A 26,447-nucleotide genomic window follows, 5' to 3' on the forward strand; every position below is an offset into this window, starting at 1 on the left:
TAGCATTTGCTCTATGGAGCAAGAACGTTTAGCCTGGATCCTTAGTTTTCTACAACCTGGAGTTCCTATAACCTTCAGACTAAGTGGGCTTCTGATTGACAGTTGGTTTCAAAGATTTGAGATAGTAAATAGAGTTCCCTCCCCTCGTCACCATTTCCCTGCATGCTCTGCCATCCCTTTATTCAATTTGAAGTATTCATTGCCCCCCAGGGGAGGGATGATTCATAAGAAAAGCAGAGACAAGCCTCAAAAGACAAACTCACAGCTTCAAGAGCACAGAAAGCCTAAATCTTGAAGAAATGAGAAAGATAAACTTTATATCATAGACAAAAATTTTGGAAGAATGTTTAGTAAGAGAAAGGATAGCCTAAACCCTCAGCATCCCTTCCCCACTCCCAGCTAGAAATAAAGAGTTTAGATTCTGGCAAGTCCCTGAGAATAATCTCTGTGCCTGTGTGTATGTGTGTGTGTGTACATGTGCATGTGCACAAAAGCAAGCCCATGTGTCCATGTACAGAAACTCCACAGTTTCAGGGAGTCCCAGAGTATAGGGGATTCATTCTTTGTTTTAAAACTCATGAAAATGGAATGACCTCAGATTCTCTTGGCGAACCCTCTGGTGCAGGAGCACTAGGGCAGAGAAGATTGTAAGGAGGCCCCACGGAGTTCTCTGTGGTTTTGAGGAACATGGACAAGGCTAGCGGAGGGGGCAGATCTGAAGAAGTCCAGCGGTTGGGATGAAGGGGACCAGTGGTGACCTTGGCATAAACCTAGAGTCCAGACAAAACGACGGACTTCTCTGCAGATGCCAGCATGGATAGGTGATGATGGTAACTCTGACCAGATGCACACTTCACCCATCATACCTGAGAACCAGCAAGACACCGGATCCCTAGGGATGGTGGGTGGGGGAGGGGAGACCATTAATTGTCAGACCCAGTTTCCACCACCCAGTGGTAAAATTTAGGTTCAGTTCTAGAAAATAAAGTTTTATCTCTTGCACAGATGAATTTGTGGCCTGAAATTTATCTTCTATATAAGCAACTAACTCACCCACTACTTAGAAATTCAGTATGGCAACTGCTCTTTCTTTGTAAAAGTTTCCTTCTTTAGATGGGGGCCCCAGCCATTCTAAGCCCCTCTCTGTGGCCTCTGTTGAACACACCTCTCCTCTCTCCAGGCACCCTAGCCTTTGTTTGGCTACCTGGGGCCTCTTGGGAAAGGTTTTTCTCTGCACTTCCTCATATTTAACATATTCTAGGCAAAATGCACACTCTTCTTAGGAGCTCTGCTTTGAGTGGGTGTAGTCTCTTTAACTGTAGCTAAATCACACTAAAGATTCAGACTAGGCCCCCTCAGCCCTTGTTACCTGGAAGGCAGAGCCACCCCGCTAGTAGAGAAGAGGGTCGTTATGGCCTGCAGCCCTCTCCAGCAGAGATCCGGGTGGCCTAGGTGATTTTTCCATCTATGCTCTGAACTATATGACAAAGTAGATTGTATGACGGACACTTGAGATGGATGGGGCCTTGTGTTTTAGCGCTCATTATCTATTACTGTAGGGGTTGGGGTGGAGGTAGGGATATTCCTCTTGCTGCCTGATGTGTGGCCGAGAAAGTCAAGTCCCTCCAGAGTGCCACTGGCTGCTGCTACTTGGACACTACGGATCTTCCTTCTCTGGGTGTGTCGCCGTGTCACAGGACAGGGACTATGGTGCCACCTGGGTTATCTGTGGATTTAAGTGTCATTATACGCAGACTGCAGCAGGGGATTTCTCCTCAACAGCTTCAGTGACTACTTTCAGCAGCCGGGAAGAGATAGATGGCAATAAATAAGGTGATGTTGCCAGTACTCTGGGAGAAGAGAATCACATGTGACAAATCAGAAATTCACAAAGAGGATGAAATTCAACCACACAGACCCGAATTCAGGTAGAAAGTAAACTTGAAGTGCAGAAGACTAACTCACGTAAAGGGAAGGCAGAAACTGTCTAGGCACAGTGTTGTAGAGGGAGAAGATCCGAACGGAAGCCAAACACACAGATGGCGCTGTGATTTTCTGATGGAAAAACCCACATAACGGGATTTATGAATAAGAATGTACATACAGGGATCGTTTCTATGTTTTAGAGCAGGTTTGGAGATAAAAAGAGAAAGACTGAAGGAACAAAAACTGGGTCCTGCGAGAAAAATCAAGTGGATTGGAGTTTTTACATAAACAAGAGAAGTCAAAATGGTGGCTTAATGCCTGTTTTTAAGAATACAAAAAGTTTTTGTGAGAAGGATGTTCTTTGTGTCTATGGAGGAACAAGGAAAGCTCAAAAAACATGCCCAGAATAAATTAATAATTGAGTTGACATTAAAGCTGGGGAAGTTTCTTCCGGAGTCGAGGGCAGCTTTTTGGTGTTCAGGATGATGGATTTTATAATGGGCATAATCCTTCTGCATCCCTGAATATTTCCAAGAACAGAACAGAACCTGTTCTTTAGGGAGGGAGCCCAGCATGATGTTTAAACACACGGACACTTGGGGCAAACAGTCCAAATCCTGGGTCTGCCATTTAGAGTGTGACTTAGGGCAAGTTATTTAATGTCTTGGTTTCTCAACTGTAAAATGGGGATGATAATAATAGTACCTATTTCGTAGAATGACTGTTAGTTAAATGTGTTAGTGTCTCTGTGGCCCTTAGATGGTGCCTGGCACATAGTAAGGTTTAGCCATTATTCTTCTGAAATGCTCTGACATTCTTCTGCTTGAATACAAGGAACCTGGCCACTCATCTGTTCATTCAATGCGTATGTCTTAAGTGCAATGATCTGGGCACAAGGGGGCGGTTAGACAGAGTCTCGGCCCCGTGTGTCAGAGAAGACATACTCCTAGGCAGTTACACCAGGAGGTGGTGTGTCATGGAGCGATTCCTTCTGGCCTCTGTTGCTGACTCAGTGACTGAGGTCTGCAGGGATGGCTGTACCAGCCGGTATGACTATGAGAACCTCGCCTCAGTACATGGTTAAAGCACGGTTTAATTACTTTGTTTTAGAGTCATTAAGCTAATTTGGATATTCCTGATCCAAGGCTCACAAGCCCCATGCCTTTCCCCCCATTATTCCCCAGCCTTGAATATAGACCTGTTGGAATGGATTCTCATTCATCTGGGAAAACGGAATTAAGGCAGTCACACTGGCCTCACATGGATTCAGTCGCTAACATTTTAAGTTAGAAGTTCAGTTTCCTCTCAGGGACAGCAACTATTTCTTTGTAAAACAGGTGAGCTGGAAAAGGGACACATCCACTGTGGACCCTCCCTTTTTGACCAGGAAGGCAGGTGTAGGAAGCCACATTTCGCTTTTGTAATTCAATGTGAAGCAGAAGACCGTTCACAGTTGCAATTATATGAATGAATGAATGAGTTTGAAATTAATGACTGTTTCCTTTATCAGTGATATACCCAGCTAAGAGGTCTTTTACGATTGTGGCCATGTAGCTTTCAAAAGGAATAGCCCATAATTTCTTTCAGAGGTAGGTTAAGAAAAATGAGGAAATATTATTTTGAAATTTGTAGGCTAGCAGTTATCTCACCATTGAAACTAGAGGACAATTCTCTGTGATCATTAGTTAGAGAAGCAGCCATTTTCAAAGCCAGAAGGGACTCCCAAACATCCCACAGATTCAGGCAGGTGTATAGCCCCACCCAGAACATTTGTCTGTCTTCTCTCTTGAATGTTTCCAGGGCTGAGCCCCTCGGACCTCCCTAAAGGTCCACTACAGAGTCAATAACCCAGACAGACAAGAGTCGTTTTCTTGCATCCAGCTGAAATCTCCTTTTTTCTCAAGAAGTTCGTCTCCCAACTTCTTCCTTTATGCACACAGGACATTGTTCTTTACATGCAGGAAGTCTGCGATCATTTAGCCCAACTTCGATTTTATGAGTATTTCTTGAGCATTTCCTGGCTACTAGCTACTGAGTCCTTTTGTATTTAATCTTCACATCTAGTCCTGATGGAGGTTAGGAAGATGTTTTTATCTCCATTTTAAAGAGGATGAAGTTGAGACACAGGGAGAGTACCTGACTTGCCCAGCATCACACGCCAGCAAGTGGCAGAGCCAGGGTTCTAACACAGGTCTTTGGCCTGCAGGTCGAGAGCCGTTTCCACAATCCATCTGTGGTCTCCACATGCCTACCAAAACTGCTGCATCTTCTTGCTCGAGTTTGTGCTTGAGATCCCAGTGCCCAGTGTGAAAGCTTCAATGTGAGGGAAGCAAGGGCAGGGGCATGGGGAGACACTCGGGTGGAGCGGGGGCTGGTGGCCGGCCCCTGCCCTCCCCCGGAGTAGTCAGGGTCCCTTCCCCTCCTTCTAACCTGCCGCTAAGCCACACACTTCCCAGCTACAGCCTGTTTGGTTGGCTGTCTCAGCGATTTCCCAGAGTGTGCCTGGAATCTCAGAGATGGCCCTAACTAAAGAAGAGGGGCCCAGTGCTGTGAAAGCTGTGACTCTGTCCCTGCCACACGGGCCTGGACCCTGAGATCCCACGACCCGGGGCCGAGGGCTCAGGATGGGCCAGGTTTCCCACGGTGAGCCAGAGACCTCTGGGAATCACATCCTGTGGGAGGGGAAGCCGGTGATTATGCTCTCCTCCTTCCCAGGCAGAGAGAGCCTGGTGGGAATGAGGCTGCACAAGCCCTGGGGGACCAGTTCCAGGCCAGTCGCAGCCACGTCAGGAGCCAAGCCCTGTCTGGCAGAGACACGTGTGTCTCAGACCAAGCAGTGGCCCCGAAGTAACAGGCCCAGGCCCTCAGCGTGCTGCCCACCCGGCTCTCACACCATCCTCTGGACCCAACCTTGGGGACTGGCGGTGCTCATTCCATAAAGGCACTGAAAGACCCTCCCTGCTGCCACACCATGTGCAGTTATGGGACTCGGGGTCTCGCCCCTGGAGACAGGCCTAGGCTTGGGAAGCCGGGCTGTTTGGCCCGATCCTGTGGCTATTGCTTCTATAGCAGACGACACAGATAAGCAGGCATCACGCAGCTTGGAGGTTGTGTCTGGAGTTTGAAGACCCTGCACAGGTCACTTAACCTCTCTGGGGCTTCCATCTCATCGTCTGAAGATGGAGAAAACAGCTCCCTTATTATCTTGGGGGCTCACTGATAATAATGATACCACTGTTATCATGTGTGGCATTTGCAGAAGAAACTGCAAAGATTTTCTGTCTTTCTTTCCCACTCCATCAACATTTAATTCATTTCAAGTGTTAATGGGAGGGATTCATTTTTCATCGGGCAGGTATGTTCTGAGTGCCCACAGGTACTAGACCCAGGGCCAGGTGCTGGGACACAAAGGTGTGGAGGGCAGTCACCTGAGAGGTCCCCTTGCAGAAAGGCCCACTCAGTAAGTGTGGAAGTCTCAGAAAGCTGCGGCATGGCATCTGAAGCTGGGCCCTTTGGGAGCCTAGGGAGGACAAGGTTGAGAGCACCTCCCAGACAAGGCGAGTCACCCAGTCACCTGTTAGAGTGAGACATCCGCTTAGAACAGGGGGACATTGTGTGGGCCCCACGGTCCCGAGATGGCACCTGCGACATCAGAACACCCTGACACTCCTTACTACAGCCCTCCTTCTCTGCTCTCTCCTAGCTCTCGGGGCCCAGCATTGGTGGAAAAGTCCAGCGGTACAGCTTTGCAATGCAGAGGAGCATAGGTGGTAGTTACAGAGCCTAGGCTTGGGGCTGGACCGCCTGGGCTAGAATCCCCGTTCTACCACTGATTAGTCACGTGACCTGGGGATGCTACTTAACTTCTCCATGCCTTTGTTTCCCTACCTGCATATCGGGCTTTGACTCAGGGCCCCTCACTGGCTGTGTTCCCCAGGCACAGGCGCAGATGGCAGCCGGCTCGCGCATTTCCAGCTTGTTGGCGCTAATATTGCCAGTACCCTTGGAGGATATCCATCCAGCATGCGCTCATGTAGAAACGCCACTTTGTGAACCGTTCATCTACTGTTCTAAAGAAGATGTCAGCCTGACGCAGACACATCTGGGGGCGGCGGGGGAGACTCGTTCATTTTCAAACCTGTCAAACAGTAGCTCCAGCGGCATTCTGAGCGCAGGAGCTGAGAGGAGGCCGTGGAAGAGGAAGCCGGGCCGCACCACAGGGCACCGGGCAAGACCAGAGAGCCGGAAATGTCCTTCCCAGCCAGGCCCGCCTGCGGGGGCAACGGGGATGAGAGCTCACCGCAGAAGAGACCTGGCGATTACGCTCAGGGCCGGAGAGCAGACATTGTCTGCAATCCCTGAACACAAGCTCTCGGCTGGGAATGTCAGAACCGCTGTGAGAGTCCTTGGGAGACCCGGGTCACTCAGACCTTTGTTATTGCTGCTGCTGCTGAAAAATCGTAGATTCCAAATTTGGAAACATCAGTGGGGAGGAAGTTTGACTTTTCTTCACTGATTGGGCGCTCAAGCTTCCAGATGGCTCCGCTTGCTCTCCTCACTCCCTCTTGTTTCTCGTGCTCTCTCGGCTCCCTCCGCCCCCCTTCCTCGCAGCAGCTTTGCGCATGCCCAGAGCCTGCAGCTGGCTGGGGGGTCCTGGAGACGGTAGTGTGGTCGGATGGACAGTGACCAAGGAGCCAGCCAGAAATCTAAGCTGCTGTGTCCGCTGCGCCTCTAACCGTGTGATCTCAAGCGCATCGTTGAACTTCTCTGGGTCTTTCAAATGTTGGAGGTGCAGGGGGTGGTAAAGGACAGCAGAGAGGAAGGAGGGCAGGCTAAATGGTCACTCAGACGTCCTCAGGGGTAGTAACGCCGAAGGGCCGGCAGACACAAGGCAGGGCCTTGTGGTTCAGGGTGCGGCTGGGGAGCCAGACAGCGCTCAGCTTAATCCCAGCTCCACTGCTTCCCAGCAAGTCAGCTGCTCCGGGCCTCAGCGTCATCAGTTGTCAAGTGGGAATAAAAGTAGCACCTCCCACATGGGGTTGCTATGTCACCTAAGCATTACAGTAAATCACCATCATCGTCACGACCTTCTTCCTCAGAATCATAATGAATTCTGAGGTCAAGAAAGCCTGATAGAATTTGAATCTTGGCTTGGATACATCGAGTGATTTGGGCAAGTCATTTAACCCTTAGGAATCACTTTTCTCATCTGACGCTGGGATGATAATTATTATGCATAAATCACAGGGTGGCTTTAGGGGCCAAATAGGACCACCTCCATAAAGCTCACAGCACAGTTCCTGCAGACTGTTAGCTCTTTAAAGAGAGCTGTATTATTTTCCTAGAGGTATGACCCGTTTGCTTTGGCGAGGGGTTTGGTTGGCGCAGTGGGCCACATCTAGCTTGTTAGCAAAAGCAAGGTATATGAGGAAGTACTGTCTGGGTAGGAATGAAATTCCTGGTCCTGCAGCCAGGCCCCTCTGGCCCGGTTACACATCAGTGACCTGAGAGTAATGACTGACTAGTCGCAGAGTCAGGGACTTTCACGGCAAAGCCTTTCCCTTTCCCAGCCCTGAGCAGGCCAAGCCCCCCTCCCTCCCACCGAGGAAAGATGCTGTGAGCTCCTCCCCCTCCCCCCACCCCCAGCGCATTTCTTCCAGCTTCCCAGTAACAAGCCCCAGCTTGGGCTCCTTTGGGGCAAGACACAGCTTCGGGCCCAGGGGTGTTTGTGCAGGGAGGAGGTGGAAGTAGTTTCAGGAGCTTGATTCATTACAGCAGCAATCTCGGTCAAACAGGTTCCTGCAACCTCTCGGAGGCCTCTTTGTTCCATTGTTCCAGAAAGCCAGACAGGCCTCCCCACAATCCTGGGAGGGGGAGGGGAGGGGGGGGTGCGGGCGGGGGAGGAAGCCCCCTGGAGTCTGGCCAGCAGGCTGCTGCTCATGGCGATCTCATCTCTGTTCACACACCACCAGGGACCCCATTCTGTTTGATTATAGCTTGTAAACCTTGGGCAACTGGCTTCCTTTGCTATTTTCTTCTCCAGGGGCTGAGGGGTGGCCAGAATCTGTGGAAAAAAGCTGGAAGCATACTGGTATTTTTTTTTTTTTGGATGCAGACTAGATTTTCTTGAAGAGTTTTTCCAAATCTGCAAGTCAATGATAGGAAAACTGGGACATCAATGGACATTCAAAAAAATTAATGAAAAAAGGGGGGAAGGAAGCTTTCAGATAATTTGCAGCATAAATTTGTTTTTCAAACAATAGAATATTATTTGGCCCTAAAAAGGAATGAATTACTGATACATACTATATACAGATGAATACTGAAAACATTATGCTGAGTGAAAGATGCCAAGCACAAAAGGCCACATATTACATGCTTCCATTTATATGAAATATCCAGAACAGTCAAATCCATAGAGACAGAAAGTACATTAAGTGGTTGCCAGGGGGTGGGGGAGAAGGGAATAGGAATGGCTGCTAATGGGTATGGGATTTTTCTGAGGTGATGAAAATGTTCTGGAATTAGAGAGTGGTGATGTTTGCACCATTTTCTGAACATACTGAAACTGCTGAATTGCACACTTTAAAAAAGTGAATCTTATGGTATGTGGATTATATCTCAATTTTAAAAATTTCATGATAAAACATTTGGGTTTCAGTCTGTAAGAAACTATGGAGGCTGATAGTGTGTTACCAAAAAACAAAGCAAAACAAAACAAAACCCAAAAAACTACTGGTCAGACAGTGAAGAATTGGGCTCAGTCTCAGTCAGTCATCTGCCTATCTAATCATCTGCCCACAGGCATTTATTGAGCACCTACTATGTGTCAAGGCATGGGCAAGAACCAGGTATATATTGATGAATGAGACAATCTGTCCCTCCTTCATGGCCTCCCTCTAGCTCATTGTGTCCTCTTGGGCAGTTTGTTGAACTTCTCTGACCCTTTGTTTCCTCATCTGTCCCTATGAATGTATAAGAGGCTGAGGTCCTAGGAAAATACCACACAATTGTATCTTACCTGGAACAGTGGTTCCCAACCCCCACGGTGCATCAGCACTTGCCTCAGAGCCCCGTGAACTGACAGGTGTCTGAAGGTCCTGTTTCAGTCAGCCCCAGGTGGCTTTGTGGCACTATCAGGTGGGAACCCCTGCCCAGGCACCTCATAGTCCAAAGCCTGACTGCTTAGCCATCTTAAAGGAAGTTCCCTGCCTTCTCTGGTTGCATTCTGGATTGTCCCAGGTCTTCCAAAACACACTTCAGAATCACCACTTACACCTCCCTTTGGGGACCCTTTATTCACAGAGCACTGCTGAAGGGACCCGGCATTTTACCACCTGCAACATTAATTTTTCCTGCACTTCACTTTCCACTGGTGTTAAAAAGAGTGAAACCAGGAAAAAGTACCAAAATAAAACAAAATTACACATCCATTTATAGGGTCATTTTGTACTTTAGAAATAAGCTGTTCGTTTTGCCCAGTCCTCATTATTTGGGGGAATATTTTCCATGAACTTTCCTAAGCACAGACAATATTTTTCAGACCAAAGGGTACATGATTGTTATTTTAAGGTAGGATTGTGATTCACATAGGCTAGGTCACAACATTGGTAAATGAACTTTAAATGTGAACAGACGTTTACACACACACACACATCCTTAAAGCTAGGACGTTTTAATATCCTCAACCTCAGTACTTGGTGCTTCTTCCTAGTTGGGCAGGTAGGCAGAATGAGGTTCAACGTTCTGTTAGCTGTGTGCACATTTGAAAGTGGAGTCGTCCCTAACAGGCGACCACCAGGGGGCGCCCGATACCTTGCGGTTGCGAAAAACCGGAAGTGACAGAAGAGAGGGTGAGGGCTGACAAAGGTGAGAGGTCAGTCAGGCTTAAGGCTCACAGGAGCAGACAGGGGGCTTCCTACCTGGATCACTCCTCTCCGCAAAGGCCACAATGTGGATCCCGTTCAAATCATCTTCCTATGGGAGAAAAGAATCAAAGTTACTCTCCTGGGTGAAGAGATACCAAGGACAGACTCAGAGGCTGGAATGGAAATGGGAGGTGGTGGAGGGGGGTGGACGCAGGGGCACAGAAGAGCCGAGCAGGGCATGCATTCAGGACAGGAATACTGACGAGCCCCTGGGAGGAATGTGTGGAGTTTGATCAGTGGGTTTGCAAGACAGGAAAACACCAACTGCACACAGACATTAGCACTAAAGGGGCCTCACCCCGGTGGTCTGGTGGGTCCAGGAGAACAGCAGTAAAAGGCAAAATGAGGAAGAATGTGAGTCTGGTTCATCAGGAGCTCTGAGGGCAACAAGCATTCTGGACACAGCTCAGTGAGTGCGCGTGTCCGTCTGTGTTCTCAAGAATTCACCGCCAGCAAATATAATCAGCGATATACCAGATTATGGAAACTTCCAAATGCTGCTGACAGATCCTGAAACTGTCCCCAAACAGGCAGCAGACAGGACTCTATGCGGTAAATTAGGATGTGGGTCTGTTTTGGTCACACAAGGATAATATGCAAGTGTAGTGCTTCTCTGTTAAGACATCTCTTATTGAAGAAGCAGAACCTGTGTGCTCAGTAGGGGATGCCTTGCTGACTGTGACCTCCAGGTTGTTTCCTTGGGGTCCTTTCTGCTCTGGAACCCAAGCTTGCCAAAGCAGGATAGGCCTCTAAAACATGTCATGAAAGTGGGAGGCTACAGGGAGAGTCTGGAATTTGGAGTTAGGGAAGGTTGAGAGTGTGACAGTAAAAGTGTGTGTGGATGTGAAGGCTGGGACGAGGTAAAGAATCCAGAGAGAGTATTTCAAATCCATGGGCAAGCAAGTGGCATTCCATGTTTCTACGTCCTGGGCAGAAAGGACCATATATATGTGCCTTGTGTCTCCTCTGCATTGATTATTCCTGCAGAAGGAGAAGTGGGAGCTTGGAGGGACACCTCTTTGGGAAATGTGATCCTCAGAAGACCTGGAGAGGAAGTTGTGTGAGAACAAGGCACCAGGGAGAAATCCAAGTGAATATGATTATCACTGACACCAGCAGAGGGATTCACTGGGCGCCCCGAATGTGTCATATCAGAATCATCCTAGGGAAAAAAAAAAACTCCAGGCATCTCAACCCTCCCATGATCTCTGTTTCCATTTCAATTGATTTTAATGCTGGTGCAATCCTATCTAAATGCTAATTTTTTCCCCTTTGAGTTTGGAATGGACAAAAACCTCCAAATAGTCTAAGAGAGATTAAATGGAAAATATTATTATTAAAAACAAGAGAGTAGGCACTGCCATGGTCAGACTCTCTGGGGAATTGAATTTTACAGATAACGCATGTGTGTGTGCGCGCGCATGCCTGAGTGCAGGTTTATTACACAAATCTGACAGCAACCAGAAGGGGAGTCTGAGGTTTCACTATTTTACATTTGCTATTATCACCAGACAGAATATCCTGATCAGTTCTCATTAGGCTGCCCCGTGTCTCTGTCTCCTGCCATCAGTTGGAAGTAAGCAGTGTTAATTCTGTTCATTTCTGTTTGCCCTTCTAGAATGCATTTGGCAATTGGTTTTAGAATTAAGAATCCATATTCGTTTGCTAAGAGGTTGCTTATAATATGTCTGTCATTCCCCAGGCCTGAGGTGGTCCCTGGATGGAGAGCCATACGTAACCCAAAGAAAGAGCCTCTCTCTTTGAGGGTCTCAAAGATTCAGCCCACAAACCTGTATTGAACACCTGCAAAGAGGCAGGCGCTGCTCACTGCCAGGTGTTTTCAGTAATAAACTCACAGAGCAAGAATCCATGGACAAGCCGGTAAGTCAGGGTTACTGAATGAGAATCCAATGTGCATGGGGGGAGGAAGAGCCGAGCGGACCATCCATGGGCCTGAGAACACCCCAGGGGCTTTCTCTGAACCCCACGGCCTTTGCTGCCTAGATCACCCATTTAGTCATCACCTTGCCTTGGAAATAACCTTTTTAATTGCACAAATCTCTTCTCAACCAGATGGCAAGCTCTCTGAGGGAAGGCATTATGGCTTAAAATAATAATGATGATGAAAATGGAGACAATAATATTTGCCACCCTATGTATCAGTACTTTGTAAATACATTGTTTCGAAATCTCAAATGAAAGTCTTATTCCTATTCAATGCTTCAAGAATTAAGTGACTTACCTAAAGGCATGAGATGGTACGTGACATAACTGGGATTCAAGCCAGTTCTGTCTGGCCCCAAAGCCCATGCTCTTTCTCACTGAAGGGGTCCAGGATAAGCCACTGTGGCATAAAAACTATTTTGGCTGAAGGCATTTGAATTCCTGAAATCTTTTATCTGCCGAAAAGTAGAGCCTCCCCAAAGAACTTGTCATCACTCTAATTTTCTTTTCTCAGAGAGACATTATCACAAAACTATCATATCTGCCATCTCTTCTCCTAAGGGCCCATTTATCTTTCCAAAAAGTCATTTCGTTCTCCCAGAAGTGCTCCTCTGCCCCTACCCGCCCCATTCCCCATTAAGATGGTATATAAGCCCCTCCTTGAATCACGTTTCTTTGTGAACACGCATGCATAAATAGCTAATTAAATCTGTTTTGTTTTTTTTTCTCTTGCCAATCTGTCTTTTGTCAGTTTAATTTGTAGGCCCTAAGAAATGAACCTAAGAGGGTAAAGATTTTCCTCCCTGACATTATGAACAACAGCAGAATGGGCTCAGTAAATCTATTGTCTCTCCACAGGCTTTGCAGAAGATGTTGCAAACTCTGGTCAGTGGCTCTTACTTAAGTTGAAAGAGGCCAAGAAGGGGCTTTTATACAAAGTATCTGAGCACCAGATCCCCCAAAAGAAGTGGAAATTTGGGGGTTACTTTGGTGAATACCTTACTCTAGATTCCCTAGCACTTTGTATGTCCCTTTGTCATAGCAACAAGCATACTGGGCTGGTGTTGTATTATTGCGACTGTTTCATCTACTCAACCTTGAATTCCTAAGGACAGGACAGCAAGGCTTATTTTTATAACCTCCGTACTTAGCACAATGTAATAGGTTCTTCTTAATGTTTATTGACTTAAAAAAAAAAAGAATATAGTGATAAAAATCTTACATACCGCTTGAAGAAAGTTAGCAAATATTAGAGATACCAAGGAGAAATGAAACATCAATTACCCACCAATCAGATAAATTACCATTGTTCATATTTAACTCTGTTTCTTTCCAGTCTTGGTTGAATGTTTGCTCTCATATTGAATGAAGAGATGCAAAGGAAAAAAAGAAGCAGTTAAAGCTGTCAGACTTCCTAACTAAGGGGCAGTGAAGTGGTGTAGGGGCTCATCTGGAGGAGATCTCTGCCCCCCTCTAGGGTAACTCCTTTCCTATTGCAACCAAGGGAAGATTCTTTTAGAAAGAACTGCTGACTCCCATTTCTGTGGGCTTTTGCTAAGGACTCTGGCTGACCTCTTGCTAGGATGGAGAGCTGGTGGGAAGGTGGAGTCTCAAAGAGGAAGGACAGGTCAGCATTGGGTCTGGACCGCCCTGCTCTACCTTGACATTCTTTGAATATTCTAAATAAATAAATAGATAGCTGTCTGATTTTCACACAGCAAATATTACTAAGCATAATGTTTTTAGGAATAATAAGTTATGTGTTTTCTATGATTTGCTGCTTTAAAACCCTGTAGAGTTTGGGAGACAAGAAGGTCAATAGTTGCTTTAGCTCTACCTAGTTTTACTATTTTATTTAAATATCTTGCAATGTCTAAGGATGTGGGTATTGAAGATAAAGACTTTTAAGTTCATGAGCTGGTCACTTTCCCCAACATGTGGCGTTTAAGTTGCTATGGCCAAGTAGCCCATGAAGATGCTGCTTTGGATGTGGGCACGTGTGGATGGGGTGGGGATAGGCAGAGGGGTTCCCCAAAGGGCCTTCTGACAGGCTGATTTCTGCTCCTCCTTTTTCAGGATGTGAAGATCACCCTGGATGGCCTGTCTTGCCCTCCCTCCCTAGTTGGAGACTTGGATGAGGGGCCGACTAGGTCTGGCTAGGGCTTCCGGGGAATCATGTGGGTATTCCATGATGGGGTGTTGGAAAGGAGTCAGCCAGTCTGGTTGCCTTTTTCTCTACCTGGTTAACTTCAACACACAGCCCTTTCCCAACTAGAAAACAACTGAATATATAATAATGTGAGCCATCACTGTTATCTTATAGTATAGCAAAAGCTGTAACTTACTAAGTGAAAAGAAAGCAGAGAATGGGTTCCAGTGAAGCCAGGCAGTGAACTTTCTTTCTGAACATCTACCTCCGATATGGGAGAGAGAGCATTTCTTCAGGGCAGTGTGGAGGATTACGGGTGTCTGTGGTCAGGAGGAGGGCACAGGACATCTCCCGCTATGGTGTGGTGGTTTTGGGTGTGATACTGCTGTGTCAGTAAGGAAAGGCCTGAGAGAAGGGTTCTACAATTTTGCAGTGTCTCCCTTCCAGGAGCCTAGAGACTTATCTCTTAAGAATGAACAAAATAAGAAGTAAAGATAAAGGCATAGCAGAACAGAACCGTAATAATCACTCTCGACTTAAAATGGTACCTTGTGTCATGAAAGACAAAAACCAACAACCTCTTCCAGATTAAAGGCAACTGAAGAAACATAACAACCAAACATAAGCCTGTGATCCAGGATTGGATCCTGGGCCAGGAAAAAACAAATGTTTTCTCTTGCTATAAAGGATATTAGTGACAACTGGTCAATTTAAACGTGGAATTGTATTAGTATTAATTTCCTGATTTTGATAAGCATACTATGATTATGTAAGAGAAAGTTCTTGTTTTCAGACAACTTCTGAAGTATATAGGAGCAAAGGGGAATTGGGTCTGCTACTTACTCTCAGACAGTTCAGGAAAAAATCTATATATCTATCAAGAGAGTGTGTGATAAAGCAAAGGGAGTAAAATGTTAACATTTGTGGAATCTGGGTAAAGAGATCATGGAATTCTTTGCACTATTTTTTATAAGTCTGAAATTGTTTTAAGTGAAAAGTGAAAATATTTTAAAAAAGAATATTATTTTCAAAGCACTGTTATACGCTTTTTGTTATTTTTAAATCTAATAATGAGACCTCCTAAAGGTTAAATTTTTGAAAGGTTTAAATGTTAGGAAAAGATGTTTCTATTGTGCTGTGTTGTTCCTCAATAGTCCACTCCTCTGGACCAGATCATTTGCCTTCGGTGTGAAATGTTTGTTCTACCTTCAGACATCCAAAGAAGTTACATGCCAGTAAGACAGAAAGTGTCAAGTTACTCCACGGTTCTGTTCATCTGTCACTTTAGACTCTGAATTACAGAGTAAATATATGCTTCCATGTTAATCCCTTTCTGCCCCCTGCCCGCCAGAATGTTGCCTTATGGGGGACATGGCCCACTCTAGGAGGTATACTGGAGAAATAAGATTTGGCTCCAGGTGGTCTAAATTTAAGTCCCAAGGTCTAATGCTTATTAGTTATGTATCCGTGAGTAATTAATTTAATCTGTGTGATTGTCAGTTTCCCCAGGAAGCTAAAATAATAATTGTTCTATGTCACTTTCTAGAATTGTTGAGAGATCCAAGTAAAAGGATGCATGAAATGCTTTGAAAAATGCTCCATAGACTTTGGTTGTTACTGTTTACAGAATTTTGTATAAAGCTGGGGGGTGAGGGGGGAGTGTATCTTCAAGGCCCTCTTTCTAATGCTATTTGACCCACCTTACATCTTGTCTGTGACACAGACCTAGGGGACAGTCTGACTCAGTGTTTTCTGGTGCCTTGAGTTGATATTTACAAAAACAGCTACCATGCATTAATGGAGTACCCGCTATGTCTGGGTTCTTCACACCTTTCATCCTTACAAAAAGTCTGATTTTAGATACAGAAATTAAAGCTCAGAAAGACCACGTGACTTGATCTAGGATGCAAAGCTACTAGGTGGCAGATTGTGGGCTTGAGCTCAAGTCTGTATGTAACTCATGGTCTGAGCTCCTTCTACCATGTGACCTTGGGTCTCTGGTGGCCAGTGAATGAAAACCAGTAGAAACTCTAGGAAATGAACTCAGAGATAGAGTAATTTTGCCTACTGGCCAGCCCAGAAGAACTGGGTTGTAACTCAGTGTGATATTGTCCACATTTCAAATTCTCCACCATCCAGCCATCCACTCCAGGCAAATAAGACTTGGTTTGAGTTTTGGAACTCAAAGGGGTATTCCTCCTGGGGAATGTACCCATCTCTACAAAGCAGAAAGAGTTTTCCACTTTCTTACCCATGTTTCAAACATATCTTCTGGGCGCAAGCGACGTAGAGTGGGTCTGGAAAAAAAAAAAAAAAGATGAGCTTTCTTGAGTAAGGATTACCTCTGCTGACACCAAAGCCTCAGTACAGTGAAATGTAGAATGAGATGTTGGTCCATTTTCAAGAGTGTCTACATACCTGTTTTCTCCCCTAAGGAGACAGAGCAGAGTGACCCTGTTGTGTCACACACAGAGCTGGGCCTAAAGCTCTCAGCGTTTTCATGGGCTCATTTGATCCAAGAATTATAAAGTCTATTACAAATAATGGGTCAGAGGGCACAGAGTCAGCTCACTCCCAGGCCAAGAAGCCATTTCCCTCCTCACATACAGCTGCCACTCCTGAGAACCCAGAGCAGGCCCAGAATGAGGAGACCCAGGAGAGAAAACAGCCCAGAACTACAGTTGTTTTATCACCAGGGTCATCCATCAAAATCCCTTTAGGGATGTTCGGAGGAGCAGGTTGAATCTATTTTTTGCTCATGGTTTCATTTCTTTTTGAATGTTGACAGATACTGTTAGACATGTTGATATTTGTTCCTCCAAGTGCTGCATCCCTGTAGGACCAAGCTGACTGGGTGATGGAATCATGATGCTCCAGGTTCAATGAACCTATGTGAGCATGTGGAGGGGAGGGTGGGTGGGTGAGAGGGTGAACCACCACCATATTTCATGTTCCAGTATTGTCCCTCCCTTAAGAGCTGGGGTCAGCAAGCTACAGCTGGTGGGTCAAATCCAGCCAATGGCTCCTGTTTTTATAAATAAACTTCTTTTGGGACACAGCCACACCCATTTGTTTACATATGGCCTGTGACTGCTGGCACACTATAACGGCGGAATTGAATATTTGCAACAGAGACCATCTGGCCCATAGAGCCTGAAATATTTATTATCTGGCCCTTTGTAGAAAAAGCTTGCTGATCCATACTAGAGCTGGTGGTATCAACTACTCCTCTCCCAGAAGTTCTATGCATAAAATGTTCATCCTTGACTAAGTTACTCAACTACCCTGAGCCCAATTCCTTGATCTGTAAAATTAGGATGATAATAATTACCCCATAATGTTGAAGAGTAGGTAAAATAGTTTCCAAAAGCACCTAGCATAGTACTTTAGGAGGCTGTCACTAAATCACTATCATTATCATTGTAGAATTTACTTACATCCTACTGTATGAGGTGATTTCCTCACTGCAGGGAGGTGGTCTAACCTTGTTTGCAAGTGTAGACCCATATTCAGAAAATATAGTGACATCCCTGCCACTGATCAATGACCAACAAAGCCACACTACTGAGTTCAGTTCTGCTGGGTTACTAACTCCAGGTTGTTGCCCTTGGGGCTCTGAAATGGTAGGACTGAGAGGCTTTTCTCCATCTCCCAGGCCCTGGATCCCCCCTGCCCCCACCCCTGCATGCCATCTGGGACACCTTTGGTGCTCCTTCACAAACTCCACAAGCTCCTCTTCTGTGTAGGGTTTGTCAGGGATGGCAATGGGCTCGTCCATAAATGGCTCATAGAAGTCAACCTCATTCATCTTCAAGGACAATTTCTTTGCAACCTGTAACAGTTAGAAGTAAGACAATAGTTTCCTTGAACACTAGTCTAGAGTACCAATGGGTTGTCCAGCTACAAGTGTGTGTGTTCTCTGCAAAAGACATGAAAGAGTATGCATGGTTTTAACTTAAACATTGAAATGATAGGAACTCATCACCTAACTCATCGGTCCACCTGGCTGGACCGATCTCCTTTTGTGATCAAAGGACAGATAGAAAAAAAACTTCTCTGGCAAATGAGGTCCAATCAGGGCCAGAGAGCAGTCAGAATGAAAGGTGGGAAATTTAATTCCACCATCACCATCACTCTACTATATTTGCCAAGGGCTAGAGGAGGAAGCAAATGTCCACAGATCATGTTCAGTGTCCTGGGATGTATGGATTTCATTGAATCAGTTTTGATAGAACAGGCAATTGACAGAAACCATTTAAAGCATACAGGTACTCAGAATCAGAGGCCAACCCAGTAATCTGTCCTCGATCAGCTCATAAACCCTAATTGCTATTTTGGTTGAAGCATTGGCCCAAGGGTTGTCTCTCAGTCCTGGGCTTGTTTTATGGTTTCTCAGGCTCTGGGAACTGCCTGGTTAGTTACCTGTCAGAAGGTGACCCACTATCCTGGTTTGTCCAGAGTGGAGAGGTTTGCCAGGATTCAGACTTTCAGTGCTTACACTGGGATAGTACCCAGCAAGCTGGGATGAGTTGCTCACCCTGTACCAAATAAAAAGCATGGGGAGCCAGCCCGTAGCCTGGGAGCCATCTGCGCTCTTCATTAACGTGGCCACACGGTCTGGTCAGGGCAGAATGCTTGCTGTGTTCGCCTGCAGAGCTGCTGAACTCTCATCTCCTTTTGTGAAATGATTTGAGAGGCCTGGAATGTGCAACACTCTGTAGAAAACCAAATGCCATTCTTTTCTAGTTCAAAGCTGTGGTCCAAGAAAGCACAGGGATGAACAGTGGTTCCCCTGAAAGTAAAGAGGAATTGCCTAAGAGTTGACACCCTGTGGTGGTAACCAACAGTGCGGAGGCCCAGGGCAGCCGTGACTAATTGGGGATGGGGAGGAACTAGGTGTTACATAAGCTATTACACAAGGAGGTCCATTCTGAGCACACACTGGTATCCCTATGGCTTTTGTCGTCAATAGCTATTCATTCCAGGTCACTATATTCCAAAAGACATTTCTTAAGGACTTAAGGGAAAGAAATACCAACATCCTACTCAGAGCTAACGAAAACAAGCTGTGTTAAGAGCCGCAGTCAAAGAGATTTAATGGTCATGTTGATTCTGTTTTAAAGGACAAGAAGGTGTGGGGGTTTTTTCTTACTTTTTTCCATCTTCAGTGGGGTGGGGGTGAGGAGTGTGGTTGGAGGAAGGGAGGAAAGAGCAACTCTACAACCACTGTTTGGGTTTACACACAGTTCTTCACAAAGCTGGGCCCATCACAGAATGGGCTTGAAAATAACATTGGATTCTGGTTTTCTGAGTTCACTTGCTACATATTTTAGGAACCAGGAAACTCTGCTTATATGAAGTAGGAAGTGAGCAGATGAGCAAAAACTAATAATAGCAAACATATGGAGGGCTTACTATGTGCCAGGCACTGCTGCAAAGTGTTTTCAGTTGATTACTTTATGAATCCCCACTTTGACTGTATGAGGTAAGAACTATTATTATACTTATTTTACAAATGACGAACCTGAGGCACAATTTGAGTACGCAATTTGTCAAGCAGAGTGTTCTCAACTAACAATTTGCCTCCATTCCAACTTTCCTTTCATCTGAAAATTACCTTCTCCTTGACACTGTACAGAAAGGAATTTATGTCCCTTTAAGTATTGCCTTGACACTGCACATGTCATAGTGAGAGGTTTCCTTCTTCCTCTTGTAACATGCTCTCATCAGTTCATCCCTAGCACAGTCTGCTAGAACGAAGGCTTCCTGAAGGTGAAAAGGAGCTCATCAGACCCTCCATTGAGGTAAGCAGTGGAGACGCACCTATGCACGTGAGTGTGCATGTGTATATGTGTGCGTATGTTAGGGTCTGTAGTATTAAGACCATGAATGTAAAGTTGGATTATGATGTTCATAAGTTTAAGTCTTTGGAACCCTGAGCAAAATTTTCCAGAGACCTGTTCACTATATCCCCATTCACTACCATAGAATTTCCTCATTTTGAATCTCAGAGAATTCCTTTCTTCCATTCTTTTAATTGTATCTTGGATGGTAAAGACTGAAGGAGATTTGATTGATTGAGGCATTGATTCTTTCATTCCTTCAATAACTATTTAGTGGGGTCTACTATATCCAAGGTTCTGTTCTGGGAGGAGACCTGTTTCATGGATGGTAAGAATGGATTTTGCTATTAAAAACTCAAGAGGTCCATATAATGAATTCTTTTGTACTTTAAAAAAAAATAGTTGGAATGGAGTATGCCAAAGACAAGAAGGTTACAAAGTACAATTTTTTTGACACTTGCACGTGTATGAATTTTGATAACAGATGTTTTTCTACAAGTTAGCAAGCCATTTTGGTTGTTGCAGATGAAACCAACTCAATGAATGTAGGTCTTCTCAACATCTGTCTTGCCCATCAACTTTGTTTAGAGAATTACAGCTTCTTTTGGCCCAATATGGTTCAAAAACTGATTTTGCTTCTCACTGTTCATTCCGAGAAAAGAACAGGCCAGTGGGAGATAGCATGAGATGATTAGAACTGACATTTTTCAGGCTGTAAGGTGCCATAGAGTGGACACCATCCTTAGCCCTCTGACTCTTGCTCCGTTTGCTTCAGGGAGGTTAGGCCCTTGTGTGGCTTGATGTAGGATCAAGATCCATAGATCAGTGTTGGTCCCAAACCCGTGTGCCAGGTAAAATCTCTCAGGGAGCTTTTAGAAAAATGCATATTTCTGGGCCTGGTTGCAATGCTAGAAAAATCCAAGATGGGACTCAAGAATCCTTGCTTTTAAAAGCTCCTTGGGGCATACCAATATGGACATTGGTTGGAAACTACTAAACTCCCAAATCTACATCAGCGGCCCTGATATCTCATCCTCTTTACAGTTCTCCAACTCATATAATACATTTAATATAATATATTTATTGGTTTGTTTACTTACTTTCTGTCTTCCCGTCTTTTCCTTTCCCAGACCTTCCCCACCACTCCCATATACTAAACTCTAAATTCTACAAGGATAGGAATCTGTTTTGCTCAATGTTGTGTCCCTGGCATCTGGAAGAGCGCCTGGCACATAACAGGCACTCAATAAATGCTTGCTAAGTGAGTGAATGAATCAATAAATGAAAGATCCTTCCAGTTGAATGTCTTCCCAGTTTGTAGAGATTAGAGCTCATCACCCCATCTTATGTTCCTATGTATAGATTCTTCTTCCTAGATTTCCTAATGTTTTCAGTAGCTTTACAATCTTTGCTGTCTTGAAGCAGAGACTTGCCATCTTAAGTTATTTGTGTGTCTTCTCTCGTCTTTCTCTCCTTCATCTCGACAGTGGCCAGGTCCTCTAGTCATCTCAACCTCTGCCAGTTAGTTTTTCATCTTTGGGACTGTATTAGGGTTTCCCGAGCCCTCGCCTCTCCTGACTTCAAACGTCTATAAAGCACCTCCCCTTCCCCAGGTCCCTCTGGGATTTCCTAGGATGTGTCTCACAACCAGGTCCTTCCACCCACCTCTTCTGCTCTAGCACCCCCTGCTGGACACCACTGAGGCTTGGACTGGGGGCAGCCATGCCTTCTGGACCCCACCATTTCCCCCACTCCGCAACTGATGAGTGCAAGTTCTCAAATCCCAAATGGCATGATCCGGTCCGCTCAGTGACACAGCTCTTCCTTCTGTGTTCTGTATAGAGGTAGAGGGTGCATCTTTCTCTTTATAAATGTTATAAAATCCCACAAGGCTGTATGAACAAGGGCACTTATGACTCAATGTCTTACAGAGTTTTTAGTGAAGAGCCTTCTGAGTTTTTAATTATAGCCTGACCTCACCTTCTTCATGGGCCACAGATATGAAGCCATATGGTTGGGCTGGGAAGCACATCTAAAAACAGACACTACCCTGAACTCAGCATTGGACCACCCTTCTAAGAACTGAGGCTTTCTTGCTTGGCCTGACTTGCCTGCCTGACTCTCTCTTTCCTCAGATGAGTTCTTACCCAGGAGCCACCTTATTCACTCCTGGCCCATCATAACCAAATGCCAGCGATGAATTTACTTTAGGCTTCTCTGGACCTCCCCTTCTCTACTAATATCCCCTCCCAACCTCCATCCTCCTGGGCTTAGATGACTGCCTCTTCTTAACAACAGTACTGGCTAACATTTACTGAATGCTTACTATGTGCCAGGTGGCAGCTAATCATTTGACATGTAGTGGTTCTTTCTCTGGAGTGCAGTAGTACAGAGCAGTTGACTCTGAAGTCAGGCTGACCTACTCACTATGTGACCCTGAGCAAATCACAAATCACTTCATCTCTTGGTGCCTTGGTTTCAGCTTCTGTAGACTGAGAATCCTAATCCCTCTTATACAGGGGTGTTGAGAGGATTAAATGAGAAAACCTATGTAAAGCTCTTAGCACAAAGCTTGACACATAAAAAGTACTTAATAAATGATAGTTATTATTCCCTTTGATGTTCTTGTTCAAGCTCTCTCCCAACTCTAATCCAAACGATTAGGGTAAACTTTCTTCAAGTTTAGATTACATTACTTAGATTATAGAGCTCTCTTCTGGATTATAGGCTTGTAGACTGGGGTCAGATCCATAGAAGTGGTTATGTCTATATGTTTAATGCAATCTCTTTTCATCATACTCCTTTCCTGCTCCAGCATCTACAGGCTTCCTCTTGTTTTTCACAGAAAACTTGAACTCCTCATAGTATCAAGGCCCATGAGAACTGTTCATCAATGCCTTACTCCTCAGTAGGAGTAACTTTTACCTTTTTTACTTTCAACTTTTACCATTTGAATTTGATCAGGACTTAGTTTGTCCTAGATTTATTTGTCCTAGTAAATGTTGTGATTTAGGGCTTTAGTTGGGGTAAGTATGTGTAAGTGGGTGTGGATGTAAGTTTGAATGTATGTGTACTGGGAGTGTTATATATGTGTGGGTGTGAGTGTGATTGTGTGAGGAGGTATGTGTTACACTTGTATGTTGTGTGAGTGTGTGTATTGTGTGTGGTTATATGGGTGTTGTGTATGTGTGTTTTGTGTGTGTTGTGTAGATGTGAGTATGAATGTGGGTGTGTGGGTGTGCACCCTGAATCTCAAGGGCAGATACAGAGTCTTCTACTTAATGGTGTGGTACAGAAGAAAGGGCATGAGTTTTAGGTAAAGATTGTCCTAAACTGTGATCTCAGCACTACTACTAATTCGTTGGAGAGTTTGGATACTACTTAACCTTTCTAAATCTCTTTTCTCATCTGAGAAACAGGGTATTTTACTTTTCAGAGTTGTTTTGGAGTTGTTTAAAGGCTTAGAAATAGTATAGATGCAATATATCAAATTGTGCCCAACACACAGAAAATACTCAATAAGTAGCCATTTTAGTAGTAACTGGAGCCAGAGTAGAGTACTCCAACCTTAGTAGACCCCAAATAAATTACCCATTGATTCAAGATCCCTCTATCTCTGCTGTTCTTTGGCTTAAAAAAGAACTTGCCACATCCAGAAAATATAGATCCATTGAATTATAGACAAGTACATCAATAGCTTCTCCTGAGGATGAAAGTAACTTTCTGAAGCACCAGGGCTTCACATGGTCAGTGCTCCTCCCCACTCCATCCCACATCCTAACCCAGTAGAGGGGGAAGTATGCAACCCCAGGAAGGCAGAGGATGGCCCTAAACAAAAAGGAAGCAGTGACCAGTGTCTTGGCACACTCGGGGATCACACACTTCCCATTCTTAGTGTTAAAGTTGATAAAGAGTGGTTCATCTCTCTTTATTGGATGCTTTCAGAAATACCCTTATATAGCTTCTGAATTAATCATCTTCATACTCATCTCTTATTCACTGCCATATTTACTGCCATATTTCTAACACTTCTGGAGAAAGTATTAATGGATAGAGGATGGTTAATGTGGCCAAAAGAAAAGTGGTGGGAATTTCAATCTTTAAAGCGGTTAAAGTGGGGTTTCATAGGTACTTACCCCTTTGTCGAAAGTAGCAAAAAATTTGATGTACGGCTGGAAATGTTCAGCTGCCTCTTCAAAAGCCTTGTAATCTAAGAGGAAGAAGATAAAAGGGAGAGACATTTTCAAGATACACACTGCATCAAAAATTTCTCTTTTTAAATAACACAGAGAAAGTGGGAAACCAATTAATTCTGAATGGATAGTTATTTAGTAGCCATTATTTAGATAGATAATTATTTGATAGTATTTTAAACCCCAAGGAATTTGGACTGACTGGCATTCTATCACCCCAAAGAGGAACTCTTTAACACACTTTTATGTGTTTTAGGAAATTGGTGACAGAAAGGAGAAAACAGAGGAAATGAAGAGAGGACGAGGGAGAGAAAAACCAAAAGAAATTTTTTCACTCAAACTCACTGCTAGTTACGTGTGCCCTCTAAAGAGTACTGCTGTATAAGTGAGCACTGGGTAAGAAGAAAACTCACTTAGTATGCAAAGCAACTCAATCAAAAATGTCATCACAGAAGAATTTTAAACTTCTTAACAGGAGTACTTCTTTGTGTAACTCCTAGTTTTTCTTTCCCTCTTTTTGTTTTCTTTTTCCATTCTGATCTCCTGAGAGATGACTTAAAATTAACCAAGCCCAGCGACGTCCCTGGTGGTCCAGTGGTAAAGACTCCGCCTCGCAATGTAGGGGACATGGGTTCAATCCCTGGTCAGGGGACTAAGATCCCACATGACGCAGGGCAACTAAACTCACTCGCCACAACTACTGAGCTCGCACACCTCAGCTAGAGACCACATGCCCCAAACTACAGATCCCACGCACTCTGGAACCCACACACCGCAACTACAGAGCCCATGCACCCTGGAGCCTGCGTGCCACAACTAGAGAAGAGAAAACCTGCACACCACAGCTAGAGAGAAGCCCGTGCACCACAACGAAGAGCCCAAGTGCCACAACAAAGATCCCACATGCCGCAATTAAGATCCGATGCAGACAAAAAAAAAAAATTAACCAAGCCCTTGCTTGATTCTGGCCCCAAACTTGAATCTAAACTGGTCAAGATAAGCATGAGACCACATGAGCGTGGCCATGCTGTGCCTCACTACACCTAGACAGTTATTGTTTGGTAAAGACATTCGTATTCCTGTCTGATATGTGAGGGTGATGGTAATGGTGGTGGTGTTGGTGGTTGTTCTGCATAAAGTCTATAATCCTGAGAGTCAATGATACTATGATTCATTCTTAACAAGATTACCTTTTTTTCCATTTCATGGAATTTCATATCCCTTCATCATCAGAGGCATAAGCTTTAGCTAGAATCCCAGGAGCAGGCAGAATTTTCTAATATTCAATGAAAAACATTTCAAGAATCATGCTGACTCAGGGGACATCAAGATGAGTAAGACAAGGACACTGATCTCAAAGGCTCACAGCCAAGGAGGGTTATGGGCCCTTAAAGAACCACAATGCAAGTGATAGCTGCTAGAATAGAGGAAAGCATAATAAGCACAGGCAAGACAGAGGTTGAAAAATTTACAAGAACAGCTGTACAAACTGATACACGTTTACACAAACTCATTCCTCATAAAAGTAGTTGGGTCGTCAGAAAATATATCATAAAACCTGAGAGTTGGGATAGAGGATTAGGTGGAGGGGAAGAAGGTGGATGAGAGATTTGGAGAATGAACAGAGAGAAAGTGGGAGAGTATAGAAAGTGGAGTGGTTATAGCCGTACCTAAGTTATTTACGTCTCTCTAAGACAGCAGTGGGCTCCATCAGAATCCTCTGTCCCCTCTTCCCAGACCCCCTGTTCCAGGTGAACCTCTCCCCACCTCCATGAACCCCTATCCTCATAGAAAGAATGGCCCTGATCTGTGTCCAGAGATCTCTCTTCTTCACTTGAGGAGCCAATCTACATCCCTTTTACGATGAAGAAGGGTAGAGAAAGGTTATTTGCCAAGTTGGTGCTTCAAACTGTGGTTGAGCCTTTAGCCTTGCCCAAACAACAGCTGTCTTCCAGGAAACCCGGTCTAGTCTTCTGCTCTATTTGATCTCATGTGATTCCCTAGATATTTCCTGCCCTCGCTTCCTGTTTTTTGTTTGTTTGTTAGTTTTTTGTTTTTGTTTTGTTTTGATTAATTTTTATTGGAGTATAGTTGCTTTACAATGTTGTGTTAGTTTCTGCTGTACAGCGAAGTGAATCAGTTATACATATACATATATCCCCTCTTTTTTGGATTTCCTTCCCATTTAGGTCACTACAGAACACTGAATAGAGTGCCCTGTGCCATACAGTAGGTTCTCGTCAGTTATCTGTTTTATACATAGTAGTGTATATATGTCAGTCTCAATCTCCCAATTCATCCCACCACCCCACTTCCCTCCTGGTATCCATACATCTGTTCTCTATGTCTGTGTCTCTATTTCTGATTTGCAAATAAGTTCATCTGTATCATTTTTCTAGATTCCACATATAAGTGATATTATACGATACTTCCTCTTTCCCCTCTGGAATGGGCTCCTGAATAT

At 44.7% G+C, this 26,447-nt stretch overlaps 1 protein-coding gene across 1 annotated transcript in view; it reads right to left on the reverse strand.

The window, feature by feature from the left end:
* CASQ2 (calsequestrin 2) overlaps positions 1 to 26,447 on the reverse strand; it is a 68,582-nt gene that overhangs the window by 5,411 nt on the left and 36,724 nt on the right. Inside the window, exons 5-8 of the mRNA XM_007169339.2 lie at positions 23,927 to 24,000; positions 17,649 to 17,779; positions 16,199 to 16,244; positions 9,849 to 9,903 (exon numbers count right to left, since the gene is read on the reverse strand). Coding sequence (XP_007169401.1) covers positions 9,849 to 9,903; positions 16,199 to 16,244; positions 17,649 to 17,779; positions 23,927 to 24,000 — 306 coding nt within the window. The remainder of the gene's footprint in view (positions 1 to 9,848; positions 9,904 to 16,198; positions 16,245 to 17,648; positions 17,780 to 23,926; positions 24,001 to 26,447) is intronic.

Source organism: Balaenoptera acutorostrata, chromosome 1 (genome assembly GCF_949987535.1).
Source record: "Balaenoptera acutorostrata chromosome 1, mBalAcu1.1, whole genome shotgun sequence".
Taxonomy (NCBI): domain Eukaryota; kingdom Metazoa; phylum Chordata; class Mammalia; order Artiodactyla; family Balaenopteridae; genus Balaenoptera; species Balaenoptera acutorostrata.